Genomic DNA, 20,171 nt, shown 5'->3' with positions numbered 1-20,171 from the left:
TCATACTGATATCCTTCCTATAGTTAGGTGACCAGAACTGCACACAATACTCCAAACTTGGCCTCACCAATGTCTTATACAACCTCACAGTAACATCCCAACTCCTGTACTCAATACTTTGATTTATGAATGCCAGGGTACCTAAAGCCTTCTTTACAACCCTGTCTACCTGTGACGCCACTTTCAGGGTTGCCTCAACCCAAGCAAGGCTGCAGGCCCGGATGGTGTCAGCACCAGGGTGCTCAAAGCCTGTGCCCCTCAGCCATGTGGAGTACATCACCATGTCTTCAACCTGAGCCTGAGTCTCCAGAGGGCTCCTGTATTGTGGAAGACGTCCTGCCTCGTTCCTGTGCCGAAGACGCCGCGCCCCAGTGGCCTCAATGACTACAGACCAGTGGCATTGACCTCCCACGTCATGAAGACCCTGGAGAGGCTTGTTCTGGAGCTGCTCTGGCCTATGGTTAGGCCACACTTAGATCCCCTCCAGTTTGCCTACCAGCTCCAATTAGGAGTTGAGGATGCCATCGTCTACCTGCTGAACTGTGTCTACACCCATCTGGACAAGCCAGTGAGCACTGTGAGGGTCATGTTTTTTGACTTCCCCAGTGCGTTCAACACCATCCGCCCTGCTCTGCTGGGGGAGAAGCTAACAGCAATGCAGGTGGATACTTTCCTGGTGTCGTGGATTATTGATTACCTGACTGGCAGACCACAGTACGTGTGCTTGCAACACTGTGTGTCAGACAGAGTGATCAGCAGCACTGGGGCTCCAGTGGACTGTCTTGTCTCCCTTTCTCTTCACCATTTACAACTCGGACTTCAACTACTGCACAGAGTCTTGTCATCTTCAGAAGTTTTCTGATGACTCTGCCATAGTTGGATGCATCAGCAAGGGAGATAAGGCTGAGTACAGGACTACGGTAGGAAACTTTGTCACATGGTGTGAGCAGAATTATCTGCAGCTTAATATGAAAAAGTCTAAGGAGCTGGTGGTGGATCTGAGGAGGGCTAAAGCACCAGTGACCCCTGTTTCCATCCAGGGGGTCAGTGTGGACATGGTGGAGGATTACAAATACCTGGGGGTACGAATTGACAATAAACTGGACTGGTCAAAGAACACTGAGGCTGTCTACAAGAAGGGTCAGAGCCGTCTCTATTTCTTGAGGAGACTGAGGTCCTTTAACATCTGTCGGACGATGCTGAGGATGTTCTACGAGTCTGTGGTGGCCAGTGCGATCATGTTTGCTGTTGTGTGCTGGGGCAGCAGGCTGAGGGTAGCAGACACCAACAGAATCAACAAACTCATTCGTAAGGCCAGTGATGTTGTGGGGATGGAACTGGACTCTCTGACAGTGGTGTCTGAAAAGAGGATGCTGTCCAAGTTGCATGCTATCTTGGACAATGTCTCCCATCCACTACATAATGTACTGGTTGGGCACAGGGTACATTCAGTCAGAGACTCATTCCACCGAGATGCAACACAGAGCGTCATAGGAAGTCATTCCTGCCTGTGGCCATCAAACTTTACAACTCCTCCCCTGGAGGGTCAGACACCCTGAGCCAATAGGCTGGTCCTGGACTTATTTCCTGGCATAATTTACATATTATTTAATTATTTATTGTTTTATATTGCTATATTTATTCTCTGTTCTTGGTTGGTGCAACTGTAACAAAACCAAATTTCCCTCGGGATCAATAAAGTATGACTATGACTATGTATCTGAACTCCCAGATCCCTTTGTTCTTCTGCACTCCTCAGTGCCCTACCATTTACTGTGTATATCCTACCTTGATTTGTCCTTCCAAAATGCAACACCTCACACTTGTCTGCATTAAATTCCATCTGCCATTTTCTGGCCCATTCTTCTAGTTGGTCCAGATCTCTCTGCAAGCTTTGAAAGCCTTCTTTGCTGTCCACAATGCCTCCAATCTTAGTGTCATCAGCAAACTTGCTGATCCAATTTACCACATTATCATACAGATCATTGATATAGACAACAAACAACAATGGTCCCAGCACAGATCCCTGAGGCACACCATTAGTCACAGGCCTCCAGTCTGATAAGCAATCATCCACTACCACTCTGTCTTCTCCCACACAGTCAGTTTCAAATCTAGTTTACAACATCTTCATGGATACCTAGTATCTGAACCTTCTGAACTAACCTCCCATGTGGGACCTTGTCAAAGGCCTTACTAAAGTCCATGCAGACAACATCCACAGCCTTTCCTTCATCTACTTTCTTGGTAACCTTCTCGAAAAACTCTACAAGACTCCTTAAACACGATCTACCATGCACAAGGCCATGCTGACTATCCTTAATCAGCCCTTGGCTGTCCAAATACTTGTACATCCGATCTCTCAGAACACCTTGTAATAACTTACCTACTACTGATGTCAGGCTCACCGGCCTGTAATTACCTGGTTTACTTTTGGAGCCTTTTTAAAACAACAGAACAACATGAGCTACCCTCCAATCCTCCGGCACCGCACCCGTGGCTAAGGACATTTTAAATATTTCTGCCAGGGCCCCTGCAATTTCTACACTAGTCTCTCTTAAGGTCTGAGTAAATATCATGTCAGACCCGGGTGATTTATCTACAAGTGTCCCCTGTTTTCCAAACGCTCTCTTTACGACATTTCACTTTTACAAAAGACCTACATTCGTACCTGTTTTCATTAACTGAAAGAGGATTTTTGCTTTTACGAAAAAAGACGCTTGCTTTAAACTTGTGTTTACCCCGAGAAAGGCTACCCTGAGCATGAAGCCTTGCGTAGGTAGGTGTGTGCACATGTGTGATGTGCGAATGCGTGTACATGCCGATTTTTTTCGACAAATCGATTTTGCCTTAAACTTCCTGATTCTGTTAAGTGAAACTGCACTGTACATATGTTATTTCTACTTTATATAGGCTGTGTATTTATCATATCATTCCTGCTTTCACTATATGTTAGTGTTATTTTAGGTTTTATGTGCTATTTGGTATGATTTGGTAGGTTTTTTTTTGGTCTGGGAACGCTCAAAAAATTTTCCCATATAAATTAATGGTAATTGCTTCTTTGCTTTACGCCATTTCAGCTTACGAACCTGTACCTTTATTCGCTTTAAGGCAGCAAGCACCTCCTCCTCCTCTTTAATCTCTATATGTTCCATGACACTGCTGCTTGTTTCCCTTCCTTCCATATACGCTATGCCAGTTTCCTGGTAAATACTGATGCAAAAAAACTGTTTAAGATCGCCCCCATCTCGTGAGGCTCCACACATAGACGACCACTCTGATCTTCTAGGGGACCAATTTTGTCCCTTACTGTCCTTTTACTCTTAATATACTTGTAGAAACCCTTCGGGTTTACCTTCACATTATCTGCCAAAGCAACCTCATGTCTTCTTTTTGCCTTCCCGATTTCCCTCTTCAGTATTTTCTTACATTTTCTATACTCTTCAAGTACCTCGTTTGTTCTTTGTTGCCTGTACCTGCTATATACCTCTCTCTTTTTCTTAACCAGATCGCCAGTATCCCTTGAAAGCCAAGGTTCCCTATGCCTGTTAATGTTGCCTTGAATCCTGGCAAGAACATGTAAACTCTGCACTCTCAAAATTTCACCTTTGAAGGCCTTCCACTGACTTTGTCAAAGGCAGGTCGTGCCTTACAAGCCTGATTGAATTTTTTAAGAATGTGACTAAACACATTGATGAAGGTAGAGCAGTAGATGTGGTGTATATGGATTTCAGCAAGGCTTTTGACAAGGTACCCCATGGAAGGCTTATTGAGAAAGTAAGGAAGCATGGGATCCAAGGGGACATTGCTTTGTGGATCCAGAACTGGCTTGCCCACAGAAGGCACAGAGTGGTTGTAGACGGGTCATATTCTGCATGGTGGCCGGTGACCCGTGGTGTGCCTCAGGGATCTGTTCTGGACTCCTACTCTTTGTGATTTTTATAAATGACCTGGATGAGGAAGTGGAAGGATGGGTTAGTTAATTTGCTGATGACACAAAGGCTGGGGGTGTTGTGGATAGTGTGAAGGGCTGTCAGAAGTTAGAACGGGACATTGATCGGATGCAAAACTGGGCTGAGAAGTGGCAGATGGAGTTCAACCCAGATAAGTGTGAGGTGGTTCATTTTGGTAGGTCAAATATGATGGCAGAATATAGTATTAATGGTAAGATTCTTGGCGGTGTGGAAAATCAGAAGAATCCTGGGGTCCAAGTCCATAGGACACTCAAAGCTGCTACACAGGTTGACTCTGTGGTTAAGAAGGCATACAGTGCTTTGGCCTTCATCAATTGTGGGATTGAGTTTCAGAGCCGAGAGGTAATGTTGCAACTATATAGAACCCTGGAGTACTGTGCTCAATTCTTGTCGCCTCACTACAGGAAGGATGTGAAAACCATAGAAAGGGTGCAAAGGAGATTTACAAGGATGTTGCCTGGATTGGGGAGCATGCCTTATGAGAATAGGTTGAGTGAATTCGGCCTTTTCTCCTTGGAGCGATGCAGGATGAGAGGTGACCTGATAGTGGTGTTCAGGATAATGAGAGGCATTGATCGTGTGGATAGTCAGAGGCTTTTCACCAGGGCTGAAATTGCTAGCAGGAGAGGGCATAGCTTTAAGGTGCTTGGAAGTAGGTACAGAGAAGATGTCAGGGGTAAGTTTTTTACGCAGAGAGTGGTGAGTGCGTGGAATGGGCTACCAGCGGCGGTGGTGGAGGCGGAAACAATAGGGTCTTTTAAGAGACTCATGGATGGCTACAAGAAGCTTAGAAAAATAGAGGGCTATGGGTAAAGCCTAGGTAGTTCTAAGGTAAGGGCATGTTCGGCACAGCTTTGTCGGCAGAAGGGCCTGTATTGTGCTGTAGGTTTTCTATGTTTCTAATTATTTCAATGTTAAATGTACTGTGTAAAAAGTTATTGAAGGTAGATTCAACAATAACTTTGAAACAAGCATTGATAAATGCATTAAGGGAAACATTTTGTATGCCAGTGACAAAGGAGTGGAGGAATGGATTTAAATGGACAGCAATTCCAAGAGTGTTCTTTGAAATTTAAATTTTGAAGGGTCACACTTGTGAGTCCCTAGCATTATCATAGACGGGGAGCATCGCTTTGAAGATGAGTTTACTTCTGCACTGTAGGAAGCATTCAAAGTAGAATTAATGAGAGTTTAAGGCCAACATACTGCAAATTTCACAACATATGCTGGTGATAATACACCTGGTTCTGTTTCAATGTTATTAAACATAGCCTAATGTTGAACTAGATTTGTCCTGTGCTTTGTGGACAATATGGTGTCACTACAATAATTTGGTGTATTTGGGACTTTGCTGGTATTAGACTAGCAGATTTTTTATAATTCTCCTATTTTATATTTTAAACACTATTATAATAAACTTCCCAGTAAATCTGGTATGTTTAAAGGCAGTGGCATCCAGATCATTTTAAAGTAACCTTGGAAAATGGAGCCCCAGCAAGCAACAAATGCTATCCAATGAACTGTATGTAAAACCACTGTGATTTCCAAGTTGTTAAAGAGTGGATTATTGAAGTTTTATTGTATGCAGCTGGGTGGCAGAGTAGAGATACATCTCTGCTAAAGGAGGTGTAAGGTGCTCCTTCCCTCTGCTAGTCTACAGGTCACCCTTGGGCAAGGTGGAGTTCCTGCTTAGTAAACCTCCTCCCCCCAATACGGATCACGTGAATCCATGGGAGTTGGTGGTGGATGGTCGTATGAGCAGCTGGTGCATATCACAAGTCCTTGTTTATGCGACTGCTAACACCAGGCAGGCAATTTCTGAAGGGTATTGATAATGGCTGGGGTCATCCGTCTTGAAAAGACACTGCCTAGAAGAAGGCAATGACAAACCACTTTCTGTGAAAACAATTGCCAAGAACAATCATGACTACCATGATTTTCTACGTCATACAACACGCCACATAATGACAATGATGACAATTGCATGCAGTAGAGCAATTTTGCATACTATTTGGACAATACCTATGGAGTAAAAGAACCACTTGGCTAACATTGCAGCAGGTTCAAGACCACAGGTCTTCATCACAATAATCATTCTGTTGCCTGAATCCACAATTGTTCCTCCTCTTCTGTTCTCAGGTATTTTTCCCTGTAAGCATTAGCAAATCAGATTAGTCGAAGATCTGTTCTGTGCAAGGAGGAAACTACAAAGGACCATCTGTACTTCTGGTTGAAAATTATTACAAATAATTCACCTATGCCTTGATACTCAAAAACTAGGCTTTCCCATCCGTTTTGGATGGCGATGTTCTTGGCGGGTCGTCCCCCTATTAACTGAAGACTCTAAATGTCCACCAGCTTTTTTCGCAACCTGTGGTAAGGGTGAAAGGCTATGATTCTATGAGACTTCACAGTCTCTGGAGTCAATATTAATGACTCCCAGGGCCACTCTTTCCTGCTTACATACAACAAGACGTGGCATTCATGTGTGCCTCTTGCCCTTGCCCATGTTATCTGGCAGATCTATCCTGTTGTAGAAGGTTGAAATGTAGCCACGAAGTGTGTAGGGTAAGTTGTGGATATTGGTTGTAAGAAATGATTCTGTGGCGGGCTGTTATTTAGTTAATCAGTGTGAAAGTTCCCTCAATTTAGTCAATGTGAATATTATTTTAAAAGCTCACCAGTCTGGGAGCAGCATTAACATGCCATTTGCTGATGCCTCCGTCGAGGTTTAGTGTCCTTATTCTAGTTTTGTGTTAAAATATCAGTTTTGTTTCAATTAAGTGGTTTAATAGGCAATGCTCAAAGGACAGTAAAAAGTCAACAGCATTGTTGAGTTTGGAAAACCAAAGACAGAATGGAACAAATCAGCTTGCAATTGAGGTATCTTGAATACAACTTAATGGTCAATTTGCACATTTGATCAAAAGCTGATTTTATTTTGGAGGTCAGGGTGATGGCATCACTTAGAGATTGGAGATGAAAGCAAGAGTGAAAAATCTAAAAAACAGTTGGAGAGCTTTTGTTTGGAACCTGTGACCTGAAGTGTTACAGCATAAAGCTTGTGTGAAATCTCAAAAGAAACATGGCACTGAATGTATTGGATTGCGGGTGTCTATGATACACATTTCAGAGTGGCAGAGCTTCTTTTTGCTGTATTTGCCAGCTGACACATTTTGGATATATCTTCTGAGCTTTTCGAGTGTTTCTATTTGGCACAGAGGAGAGTAGTCATAGCACTTGGTAAATGTATTACATGATCTATAACAATAACTGTTGTAATTGGGAGCAGCTTTCAATAGAAAATATCATCAGATTTGAAGATTAGAGTAAATATATATTCTGGATTAAACTATTTTCTACACTTAAGCAGCACAGATACAAGAAAAGTGGGGCAAGTGATTCTTATTGCTAATGAGACCAAGTCATTGATTCTAAACTAGCATGACTTGTCAGGAAATAACATCCAATGATAAATGCTTCTAATTTCTATACTTACTGGATATTGTGGAATTTTCTCTCCAACTGCCTCAGTTTTGCATTTTGCCATATGCCATTGATTGCTATTTGGTTATAACCAATAATGATCAAAATCACTTCATTGATTTTGGGACATGCTGAGCAAATGAAAGACACTTAAGAAATGCAAACTCTTTCTTTCATAGCAGCGAATCACAATACTTCATTGACACAGGTCTGTCATTTACATGTGTGGATGGTATTCATTGGGACTGTGCATGATAAACGATTAATTAATATACAGACTGTGAGAAGGTAGTAAATAATACATAGATCAGAGATACTAATGGTTTAGTTCAGATCATTCATTAGAATCTGACTCACAGAAACATTCTCCAAACTAGTGAAGAGTAAGAGTAAATATCACCTCGGCGCCTTGCTCCTGATCATAGCCAAGTGCCCGTGATAACAACTGAGCAATAGTAAATGCTGGGCCAAGATCTGATCAGCCTTGCTTGTGCTGTTTTGCATACTCAATACTTATTTTCTTTACTAAAGCATGTAGAATGTAATTCATAGAACATCATCCAATGTTCCTGAGGAAGATTCTGTGAAATATCTGTACTATGCAATTGGTTAGGTACACTCGTGAGGGTTTTACATGCACAGGCAAATGTGGAGCTCTTGTAACTTTCTGCACCTAACAGAGAAAAATAGACACCGACCTTGAATTTATTCCTTTGTTACAAACGGGAGCTCTACCTGCCTCTCTAGAATCCACAATATATTATGTATTAACATGTGTCCTGTCCATTGGTTTTATAAAGGGACAAACTTTTCCAAACCCAAAACTTCTGTCAAAAGCAATTTTAAATGAAGCCAATTCAGCTCCAGGCTGATTTCCCGGGTTGGACGATTCACCTCGGCCTCCTCGCCTGTCAATCAAGATATAGTCCTAATAACAACACACATCAAAGTTGCAGCATCTCCAGGAAGAGGTACAGTCAACGTTTCGTGCTGAGACCCTTCGTCAGGACTAACTGAAGGAAGAGCTAGTAAGAGATTTGAAAGTGGGAGGGGGAGGGGGAGATCCGAAATGATAGGAGGAGACAGGAGGGGGAGGGATGGAGCCAAGAGCTGGACAGGTGATTGGCAAAAGGGATGCGAGAGGATCATGGGACAGGAGGCCCAGGGAGAAAGACAAGCGGGTGGGGGGAACCCAGAGGATGGGCAAGGGGTATAGTCAGAGGGGCAGAGGGAGAAAAAGGAGAGAGAGAGAAAGAATGTGTGTATATAAATAAATAACGGATGGGGTACGAGGGGGAGGTGGGGCATTAGCGGAAGTTAGAGAAGTTGATGTTTATGCCATCAGGTTGGAGGCTACCCAGACGGAATATAAGGTGTTGTTCCTCCAACCTGAGTGTGGCTTCATCTTGACAGCAGAGGAGGCCGTGGATAGACATATCAGAATGGGAATGGGATGTGGAATTAAAATGTGTGGGCACTGGGAGATCCTGCTTTCTCTGGCAGACAGCGTGTAGGTGTTCAGCAAAATGGTCTCCCAGTCTGCGTCGGGTCTCACCAATATATAGAAGGCCACATTGGGAGCACCGGACGCAGTATATCACCCCAGCCGACTCACAGGTGAAGTGTCGCCTCACCTGGAAGGACTGTCTGGGGCCCTGAATGGTGGTAAGGGAGGAAGTGTAAGGGCATGTGTAGCACTTGTTCCGCTTACAAGGATAAGTGCCAGGAGGGAGATCAGTGGAAGGATGGGGGGAACGAATGGACAAGGGAGTCGCGTAGGGAGCGGTCCCTGCGGAAAGCAGGAGGGGGGAGGGAAAGATGTGCTTAGTGGTGGGATCCCGTTGGAGGTGGCGGAAGTTACGGAGAATATGTTGGACCTGGAGGCTGGTGGGGTGGTAGGTGAGGACCAGGGGAACCCTATTCCTAGTGGGGTGACGGGATGGAGTGACAGCAGATGTGCGTGAAATGGGGGAGATGCGTTTGAGAGCCGAGTTGATGGTGAAGGAAGGGAAGCCCCTTTCTTTAAAAAAGGACATCTCCCTCGTCCTGGAATGAAAAGTCTTGTCCTGAGAGCAGATGCAGCGGAGATGGAGGAATTGCGAGAAGGGGATGGCACTTTTGCAAGAGACATGGTGAAAAGAGGAATAGTCCAGATAGCTGTGAGAGTCAGTAGGCTTATAGTAGACATCAGTAGATATGCTGTCTCCAGAGATAGAGACAGAAAGATCTAGAAAGGGGAGAGAGGTGTCGGAAATGGACCAGGTATACCTGAGGGCAGGGTGAAAGTTGGAGGCAAAGTTTATGAAGTCAACGAGCTCAGCATGCGTGCAGGAAGCAGCGCCAATGCAGTCATCGATGTAGCGAAGGAAAAGTGGGGGACAGATACCAGAATAGGTTTGGAACATACATTGTTCCACAAAGCCAACAAAAAGGCAGGCATAGCTAGGACCCATACGGGTGCCCATAGCTACACCTTTAGTTTGGAGGAAGTGGGAGGAGCCAAAGGAGAAATTATTAAGAGTAAGGACTAATTCTGCTAGACGGAGCAGAGTGGTGGTAGAGGGGAACTGATTAGGTCTGGAATCCAAAAAGTAACGGAGAGCTTTGAGACCTTTCTGATGGGGGATGGAAGTATATAGGGACTGGACTTGCACGGTGAAAATAAAGCAGTGGGGGCCAGGGAACTTAAAATCATCAAAAAGTTTAAGAGCGTGAGAAGTGTCATGAACATAGGTAGGAAGGGATTGAACAAGGGGGGATAAAACCGTGTCAAGGTATGGAGAAACGAGTTCGGTGGGGCAGGAGCAAGCTGAGACAATAGGTCGGCCAGGACAGGCAGGTTTGTGGATCTTGGGTAGGAGGTAGAAACGGGAAGTGCAAGGTGTGGGAACTATAAGGTTGGTAGCAGTGGATGGGAGATCCCCTGAGCGGATAAAGTCGATGATGGTGTGGGAGACAATGGCCTGGTGCTCTTTAGTGGGGTCACGATCGAGGGGTAAATAAGAGGAGATATCCACGAGTTGTCGCTGTTCCTCGGCAAGGTAGAGGTCAGTACGCCAGACTGCAACAGCACTCCCCTTATCGGTGGGTTTAATAATAAGGTTAGGATTAGTGCGGAGGGAGTGGAGAGCAGAGCGTTCCGAAGGAGTGAGGTTGGAATGGGAACAAGGTGTGGTGAAGTCGAGATGGTTGATGTCCCATCGGCAGTTAGCAATAAAGAGATCCAGAGCAGGCAGAAGACCAGAGCGGGGTATCCATGAAGAGGAGGAGGGTTGAAGACGGGAGAAGGGGTCATCGGTGGGGGTGCTCTCAGGATGAGGCTTTTCATTCCTCCTTTTTTAAAGAAAGGGGCTTCCCTTCCTCCACCATCAACTCTGCTCTGAAACGCATCTCCCCCATTTCACGCACATCTGCTCTCACTCCATGCTCCCGCCACCCCAGTAGGAATAGGGTTCCTCTGGTCCTCACCCACCACCCCACCAGCCTCCGGGTCCAACATATTATTCCCCGTAACTTTCGCCACCTCCAACGGGATCCCACCACTAAGCACATCTTTCCCTCCCCCCCCCCGCTTTCCACAGGGATCACTTCCTGCCCGACTCCCTTGTCCATTCGTCATCCCCATCCCTCCCCACTGATCTCCCTCCTGGCACTTATCTTTGTAAGTGGAACAAGTGCTACACGTGCCCTTACACTTCCTCCCTTACCACCATTCAGGGTCCCAGACAGTCCTTCCAAGTGAGGCGACACTTCACCTGTGAGTCGGCTGGGGTGATATACTGCATCTGGTGCTCCCGATGTGGCCTTCTACATATTGGTGAGACCCGATGCAGACTGGGAGACCGTTTTGCTGAACACCTACACGCCGTCCGCCAGAGAAAACAGGATCTCCCAATGGCCACACATTTTAATTCCACGTCCCATTCCCATTCTGATATGTCCATCCATGGCCTCCTCTGCTGTCAAGATGAAGCCACACTCAGGTTGGAGGAACAACACCTTATGTTCCATCTAGGTAGCCTCCAACCTGATGGCATGAACATCGACTTCTCTAACTTCCGCTAATGCCCCACCTCCCCCTCGTACCCCATCTGTTATTTATTTATACACATACATTCTTTCTCTCTCTCTCTCCTTTTTCTCCCTCTGTCCCTCTGACTATACCCCTTGCCCATCCTCTGGGTTTCCCCCCCTCCCCCTTTTCCTTCTCCCTGGGCCTCCTGTTCCATGATCCTCTCATCACCCCTTTGCCAATCACCTGTCCAGCTCTTGGTTCCATCCCTCCCCCTCCTGTCTTCTCCTATCATTTTGGATCTCCCCCTCCCCCTTTCATATCTCTTACTAGCTCTTCCTTCAGTTAGTCCTGACCAAGGGTCTCGGCCCGAAACGTCGAGACCTCTTCCTGGAGATGCTGCCTGGCCTGCTACATTCACCAGCAACTTTGATGTGTGTTGCTTGAATTTCCAGCATCAGCAGAATTCCTCGTGGTTATAGTCCTAATACCTTTCTTATTCCAGCATTAAGACAAAAGTTCAGTCCTATCCTGTCGACCAGGTTTCATTTTTTTAAGGTGGCAACCAGCTGGAAGCTTCATGTCATTTCCTGTAATTAATCACAGAAGCAATTGAAGATACAAAAACCTAAAACACATGCGGAGTAATCATACAATTTATTGGGAACTAGGAGGCACTGGAGGCAGTGAATACCTGGAGAGAGGTTAAATGATGGGGACGCTACAGAGTTGCTTCTCGTTTTGCATTCCTGACATTGCACGATTGTCTGTGGATGTTGGCAGTGCAATTCGACAAGTACCCGAGGGAGCTGAGTCGTGCAGACACCACGCTCCCTGCTTTTCCGAAGATCAATTGGCCAGTGAGAAAGTGGAAAGGTTAATCATCTCCGCTGTCAGACCCACTTTTTTTCTTCGGAAGTCAGATAGTGGGATCGGCAGGAGATGAAAGAAAATGTTTATTGGGGAATCGGGGAGTTTAGGATTGTGCGTTATTTGTAGACCCATGATGGTGAATAATCTTTAATAGTAAACAAGTTACTAGATTTGCCTCAGCCATAGTAAGTCTTTTTGAAAAGGTTAAACGTTCTCGTGATTGGTGGGGGCGTGTTTGGTCAAAGGTCTAAATTTGCAATTGAGAGTTCACCTGCTGTATACTTTCACTGCCGCGATTAACCAGGATTGCTTCGCATTGCACCGTCTCCTAAATCAGTTATAGCAAGGTTTACAAACTGTAAACGATGCACAAATAAAAATTGCCCTTTTGTAAGCACGTACTACGTGCCCTACCCTCCTCGAACCGACCAGATTCACTGTGGAAGCTGGGCTCTTCGCAAGAGTTGCCGGTTCATTGGAGGAGGGTTAGAGTCCGGAAGCTCCTCCCCGTCTGATCTCCGATGCTCCCTCCCCATGTGTGATCCGCACCGCAGGAGTTCTTGAGCTGTGCGGTTTTTTTCCTTGCCACTTGTGTGGTGTGTGTGCGCTCCGTTCCTTATTCGCTGACGGTGAAATCTGTGGCGCTGGAACTAGCAGGATGAGAGAACAGCTGAAAGGGTAGGTGGAGGGGAAACCCATTCATCACCGTAACTCGCGCGATCGCGGCAACTTGGACTCGGAGCCAGTCGCTGCTCTGATTCCTCGTTTAAACAGCGACTTGCGCGGTTGACGGTGCGACCGCTTCCCCACCTCGACTGGGAGAGGGACAGACAATGGGATGGTTGCGTTGCAGCGGGCAACAGTACAGGTGCTGCGAGTTGAATAACCCCTGATTCGGCTCACAGTTGCAGAGGGGCTGGGTTCGGCTCCACTGGGAGCCGGAGCGTGATAAAATGACAGGTGAGAGAGCTTTGCGACCGGGGCTTTGGAATGGACGAGGAATTGAATGTTGCCCTGTACTGAAAGGGCAACAAAGAGCTTCTTGATCTCAGGACAGGACAGCAAGTGGGAACTGATTCAATGGGTCTGGGTGTGGGGCACATGGACTCGGCCTGATTTTGAAGCAGTTTTATATCCCGGAAAACCACAGGAATATAATTAGCTGAACTTTGAATAAGATAAAGTATTAAGTCTTGCTGTTTGCGCGTTCCATTGCTAACAAGAAGTAAATTATTTCAGTTTAAATCTCTCCATGAAGATCTCTCTTCGAATTTTCAGCAGCAGTTTTATCGCTGATGAACTCCGGTCACAACCCACTAACCCGTCCATTGCTCTTTAGTTTTTACCCTTCTGTGTTTTGTGTTTTCAAGTAGATATGGAAGCCCAAAGTGCTGAGCAGGCAGATCTGTACGATGACTTCACCCAAGTGCTTCCCCCCCACCCCCACCTTCAATTTACTGATAAAAACAGCTCTGACAAATGATAGGGAACCGTACAAAAGGGAAAAAAAGTATTGCCGGGAGGCATTCTTTGATCTTCCACCGCCCCCTCCGGTGTATTTTTCCTCGCCCTAGTTCATTTGCGTGTGTAAGTTGATGGCTTCGTAAGGCTGAGGGGGAAAAAGAAACTGCAATATTTGTTTAGGTCAAGGCAAATACCTGCAGCCTTCATGCAGTCTGCATACAAAGTAAGACTGGGCCAGTAATCGAGATAGAAGCATGCTTTCTTTGTATTTTCAGTCATCTACTTGCTCGGTAAACTTATCTTGAATGCGCTTTGTAAGCTAAAGGGAACAAGGTGGATTGCTCTCACTACATCCCTCCTCTGCTGAAGCTTCCTAGATTCGTTAATCACCAGTCAAGCAATGAAAGAGTCAAGCAGAAGAAATATTTGAAGATTTAGCTCATTATGCGAAGGCACTGCTTTTATCTGTTCAGTTTCAGCTAATTCCTATTCTCTCTCCACCCTTTTCCTGTCTCTCTTTCAGTCACCAAACCCAGACTACCTGCTGGGATCACCCCAAGATGACGGAGCTTTATCAGTCACTAGGTAAGAAAGCCCTTGAACGCACTGTCTTTTGTGTATGAATAATATGCCACTAGCAATTTATTTGCCTCATTAAGAAGAGGAAGCGATTGGGGAAAGAGACTGAATGTATTTGGAGACACGCCATGATTTCAGCTGCTTAGTAGTTAGCTGAAAGGATGAAACAATTTTCAGAAATTATCATTGGGATGGAGATAAAGTATTCTAAATTTCTGCAGGAACCTTTGCTATCATATATTTAAGGAGTGTAATTAAAAGTTATATTTTGTCAGGCATATTTAATAGTACCAAAGGGTTTCTTATAAAAGTCAAAGCAAAGCAGTATTTTGCACTTTCTATTGGGGTGCAGTGGACGTGGGGTCAATTATTCACAACACAGATTTTTTTGGGATTTCTTTAGATTTTTTTGAACTCAGGCAATTATTATTATTGGACTTCATTCACTGGCAGCATTGTAGGAAATCCTTATTCTTGTCCCACATGTTTCTGCAGGTTTAACTGTAAAAGTGTGTGTGTCTACTCCAGGTGGTTGATTAGAATATTTATCTATTGATATTTATCTCCATTTTGTAGTGATAAATAGTGATCACTTATCTGTTCTCATTTGCTATTGGTTCATTTTAATGCCTACCTGTTAACTTGTTCAGACAGTGAGGAGAGCCAATATCATACAAGAACAGTCAATGTAAACCAAAATATATATTGTACAGTTTTGTAAATCATTTTGTTCTTCTGATAGAATTTGTTGTCAAAGATGAAGTGTGACTTTTGTGGAATTAGACTTGGAGGTTATGCTGTGATTCAAAAAAAATATTTTGGAGCCTTGTTTGTTTATCAGAATACAGGAGAATCCTTATGGAGAATTAGAGCAAGTAGATAAGAGCTCTCAAAATTAATTCTGAAATGTACAATATTCTGGAACCAGGAAAACAAATTCAGTCGAGTACTGTGATCCTTCATTATTCAGAATGAAAAGAGAAAATGCAAGCGAAAATATCAACATCAGTGACCTGTGCGATAAATCTTTTGTAAAAGTCTCTCTCGTATAAATATTGTCACAGATATTATAGAAATTCCGTTACAGTACTTGAGTATTCTAAGCACTGCAGAGGATCTCACCTCATAAGTAACATCAAACACAAGTATATTCTTGTGCTATTCGTTTTTATCTCTGGTTAATTGGTCTAACAAGTCAACAGTGTGCATTATTATCCATACGTAATCATCAGCACAATGAAGTGTGATCTCAGAATGTTTCATCTCATGAGATAATAAAAAGTAAAATTGAAATAATATAAATTCTTACCATTTTTAATTCAAGTCACATCAGGATTTTACTTGAATATTGCTAAAATATCCTTGTCATTAGGGAACAAAATTTCATTATCAACAGCAGGTGGATAATTTTTCAGTTTCACCCATTAATGCCTCAGGACTAGAATAATTGAAAGGCATGATTTTAACTGGTTGCAATGCCATGTGCTTAATTTTATAGAGCCAGTTCTATTCCAATAAATGACATACATTCATTGCTTTATGTGACCTTATAAATATTTAATTTGATTTGATCTACTCCATTTTAATTGTTTATAAGTTGAAATAAATTTGCACAGACTAACTACCAGCTGCAAAGGCAAACTACTAATTGCAGATCTTGCAAATTACTTCTGTTAGAGTGAAATATGTTTCTCTTCAATGAATTAGGCACCTAAGGTTAAAAAGTAAAAGATCTTACACTCAGCAAGTATTCATATCGCATTCATGTGATGAATTGCATTGTATATTTTAAAGTGAGCAGTTGCTTTTCGGTGTTCCCAGCTCTCAAGTTAATATGGAAACGGTACCGGGTGTGAGTGATCTATTACTAATGTTACGAGCAGAAATCCTGGGAGCGGCTGAAGTTTATAAAGTGGACTATTGGAACAAAATTCCATTTGACCCATATAATAAACTTAACCTTCCAGTGATTGCAATAGTAATTCTGTACTGAAGATTTTGTGTCACAGAGCTCCCGTACACTTCCACAGAGGAAGAGGGAGCTAAAGGTACTTAAAGGTCTTTACAAACTTGAATGTACATAGTTAATGACAACCATAAGCATCCTTCATCATTTAAGGTCAACACCACTTTTCGAAATCAATATTAGCAATCATTAAGTAAAATTTGAGTTAGTGTATAATTTTCATTATGTCCAAGTGCAATTCTACTGAAATTCTTAAATTAGGATATTCAGTGCTACTGTGAAAGACCTTCAACAATATGTGACATTAATTCCTCCACTATTTTATTGAAGTTGGCAATTGATTTATTGACCCAACAGGAAAGAGTATAAAATAAATGGATTAACTGGTATAGGTTGAAATCCACTGGCATGATTTCAAGCCTGTGTCTTTAATGTATGTTGTATTATACAACTTTCATAGGCTCGTGGTTTGTGATGACAAGGTAGTATTCAAATAGAGATGCAGATTTTGTGGCTTGCGATATTGGAAGTGGCATAGTGATGAGTTTCCTATTCATTCCCATGAACATATTGTTCTTTCTCTGCAGCTGATCTAAATAATGTCAGGTTCTCTGCATATAGAACTGCCATGAAACTACGAAGACTTCAGAAAGCTCTTTGCTGTAAGTGCAACTTTTATTTCTCCTCTTTTGCTTTTCATGCCAGCCATTGTAGAAGCAGTGGAATAGAGGATGTCCATTTAATCCCTCAGGTTCTGCAGTTTGCAACACGTGATCTAAACCCATCCATTTACTTTTTTACCACATCACTTTATTCTGTTGGTCGACAGAAATCTGTTAATCTCTGACACATTAAGGAGACGTATCCAATTTCTGCAACTCTGAAAATATATCTATAATCCAAACTGACATATGACATTTGAGGATAAATTGTCTTTGTTTAATATACTCATTTTAAATCTTCACGTTTTAAGTGTGTCCTAGATTTGCTCCAGTGTTTAATCTATGTCCCTTTGAGATGATACAATCAACAAAGTATTAGATACTGTATACCTGCTGTGGTAGTTCTCTTTAATATCTCATTCTTTGCATAAGTGACATTTTCATCTACCTGTTATGTTATAGAGTCATAGTTTAATCCCTGTAGGGTATTATTGGAATAAATACATCTTGCACTCCATGCAACTATGTGCCTCTCTCAACTATAGAAACATAGAAAATTTACAGCATAATACAAGCTCCTTGGCCCACAAAGCTGTGCCGAACATGTCCTTACCTGAGATATTACCTAGGGTTGCCCGTAACCCTCTATTTTTCTGAGCTCCATGTACCTGTCCAGAGTCTCTTAAAAGACCCCATCGTATCCGCCTCTACCACCGTTGCCAGAACTGATCACTATTCCAGGTACAGCCAAGCCAGAGCTTTGCATTGATGTGAACTGATTTCTCATTCACTATTTTTGCAAGTCAGCAGACTGTGTAATGATACATTTCCACAACAAAGAGCTTTTTATGTGGACAGGTGATTAATGTGACTCGGCCCTCTTACAAAATTATGCTCGTTATGGTGGGGGGAAGGGAAGGTATTACCAAATTGAGATCATTAACATGCTGAAGACTCACTCCATGTCTGATTTCAGACAAATTAAGATTTCATAATCAATAAATAGAAAGTGTTGAAGAGATATGGGCAGACCCACTGTGATTTAAAGTGCTGTAAGATTTCTTTTGTCAAATCTTTGTGCTCATTTTAATACATTTTCTACTTAATTACAGCCAGTAAAGCTGCATGATACCTTTTATTTAAAAAAAAGATTTTGCCAGATGTTACTGATACTGTTTTGCTTGCTGTAACTCTGAGTACGATTCTGATAATTGCTATTCACACTAAGGTTTATACTGAAAGTGATAGCCACTGTTGCAGGTTACATCATCGTTATTTGTAGAATGGTAAATGGACAGAGGAGTTAGATTCTTGAATACACAGGGATGAAGTTCAGTGTAGCAAAGTGATGGAAGACCCATGTTCTACAGTAATTAATGAGTTATAATTACAAGAACAAAGTAACAATCCTTCTCACAGATATCAAATATCAAATTTGATTTTTGAGAGCATCATATGTTCAGACCTCTAGAGGTGCAGATTCTTTTGTTTGATTATCACTTTCTGGTCACAAGCTGTTTTTGTATCGCTTCCTGCATGAATTAGTTCTTGCAGGTCAGATTTGAAGCACATGGTGGAAGGTGACACGCCTCCATCCTTATTTGCCCTGTTCACAAAGTAAGAATTGTGATTTTTAAAAAAGTCCTGAAGCAACAAGCTTCCATCTCGGGTGATTTTTTGAGAGTTTATCTCGTTGCTTAGCTATGTACATATGCGATGTGAGGGTAGTTGAGTGAAAAGATAACTCGTCTTCAGAAGCATCACCTGTAGGCTGGAGACGTGTCTGAGCTACATACACCTGTGGTCCCCAACCACCTGGCCGCGAGGAAACGATACGATTTGACGATATGAGTCAGCTGCACCTTTCCTCATTCCCTGTCATGCACTGTTGAACTGGAACATAGGGTTGCCAACTGTCTCATATTAGCCGGGACATCCCGCATATTGGGCTAAATTAGCTTGTCCCATACGGGACCTCCCTTGTACTGTATTTCCCCTGCTAAGGTAGAGCGTTCCTATGAAATCATTTGTAAGCTGAAATGGCGTAAAACAAAGAATCAATTACCATTAATTTATATGGGAAAAATTTTAGAGCGTTCCCAGACCCAAAAAAAACCTACCAAATCATACCAAATAACACATAAAACCTAAAATAATACTAATATATAGTAAAAGCAGGAATGATATGATAAATACACAGCCTATATAAAGTAGAAATAATGTATGTACAGTGTAGTTTCATAACAGAAACAGGAAGATTAAGCCAAAACTGATTTGTAGAAAAAATCGGCACATATGCGTATGCGCACGTCACACATGCGCACACAAGTGCCCACGCAAGGCTTCATGGTCATGGTAGTCGTTCCTAGGGTAAAAACAAGTGTCCTGTATTTGATGCTACTTTTGTCCCTTATTTGGGAGTGAGAAAGTTCGCAACCCTACTTGAACACCCCCCGCCCCCCAGTCGGCCGGTCCACAAGAATATTGTCAATATTAAACCGGTCCGTGGTGCAGAAAAGGTTGGGGACCCCTGACATAGTTGATAATGTTCAGCTTCCGACCTGTGCAGTGTTGATCGCCAAGACCTAGAAGTCAGGTCAGAATGTGGCTTATGCATCACATCTTCATGTTGCTTGAGAGAAACCGTAATTAGTCTGCGCTAGAGCTGAAGTGTTAAGAATGACAGTGGCTTATGCTAAGCTTGGAGTTGCGATGTAAATGGAGAAAGGTCATACAGACATGGAGAGTGTACACTCCTTCAGCATTAAGTACGCTCTAGGAGGAGTGTGAAGCTGAGGGAAAGGTATGTGAATTAGCATCTGACTTAGTGGTGAGTATGAAGGTGTATGAAGTAGCACCTGACTTAGATTGTGGTGTGAGCCTACAATTGGAATCAGTCATGCTTTGCTGTCACAATAACCAGTGCATTTTACTGAAGAACATGTCCGAACACATTTTGGCTACAAAAGGCAGTGCTCCAGCTTTACAAGGAGCTGTCCACACCATATAGCCAGCATGCTTTTCAGATAATCCAAGTATTGATAGTCAAGGCCTATGGCAGCAATGACTCACAACCCCCCTTCTGCAGTTCCAACAAAGCAAAGGCTTTCGTCAAGGGTTGCTACTGAAGCCAAACCCATCTGCACAGACATGGG

General features: G+C 43.2%; 1 protein-coding gene across 17 annotated transcripts in view; it reads left to right on the top strand.

Annotated features, from left to right (window-relative positions):
* The window catches only part of dmd (dystrophin), a 1,961,093-nt gene that overhangs the window by 1,845,541 nt on the left and 95,381 nt on the right, over positions 1–20,171 (top strand). For 13 of the 17 annotated variants that reach the window (XM_072260552.1, XM_072260560.1, XM_072260554.1 and 10 more), the window contains 2 exons: positions 14,333–14,394; positions 16,942–17,016. In XM_072260552.1, coding sequence (XP_072116653.1) covers positions 14,333–14,394; positions 16,942–17,016 — 137 coding nt within the window. Of the gene's footprint in view, positions 1–12,916; positions 13,024–14,332; positions 14,395–16,941; positions 17,017–20,171 lie in introns of those variants that run through there. The other 4 variants (XM_072260565.1, XM_072260564.1, XM_072260567.1 and 1 more) reach the window with 1 other exon arrangement.

This window comes from Mobula birostris, chromosome 6 (assembly GCF_030028105.1).
Source record: "Mobula birostris isolate sMobBir1 chromosome 6, sMobBir1.hap1, whole genome shotgun sequence".
NCBI lineage: Eukaryota > Metazoa > Chordata > Chondrichthyes > Myliobatiformes > Myliobatidae > Mobula > Mobula birostris.
The sequence above is the reverse complement of the archived record's forward strand: the minus strand, read 5'-3'. Positions and strand labels throughout refer to the sequence as shown.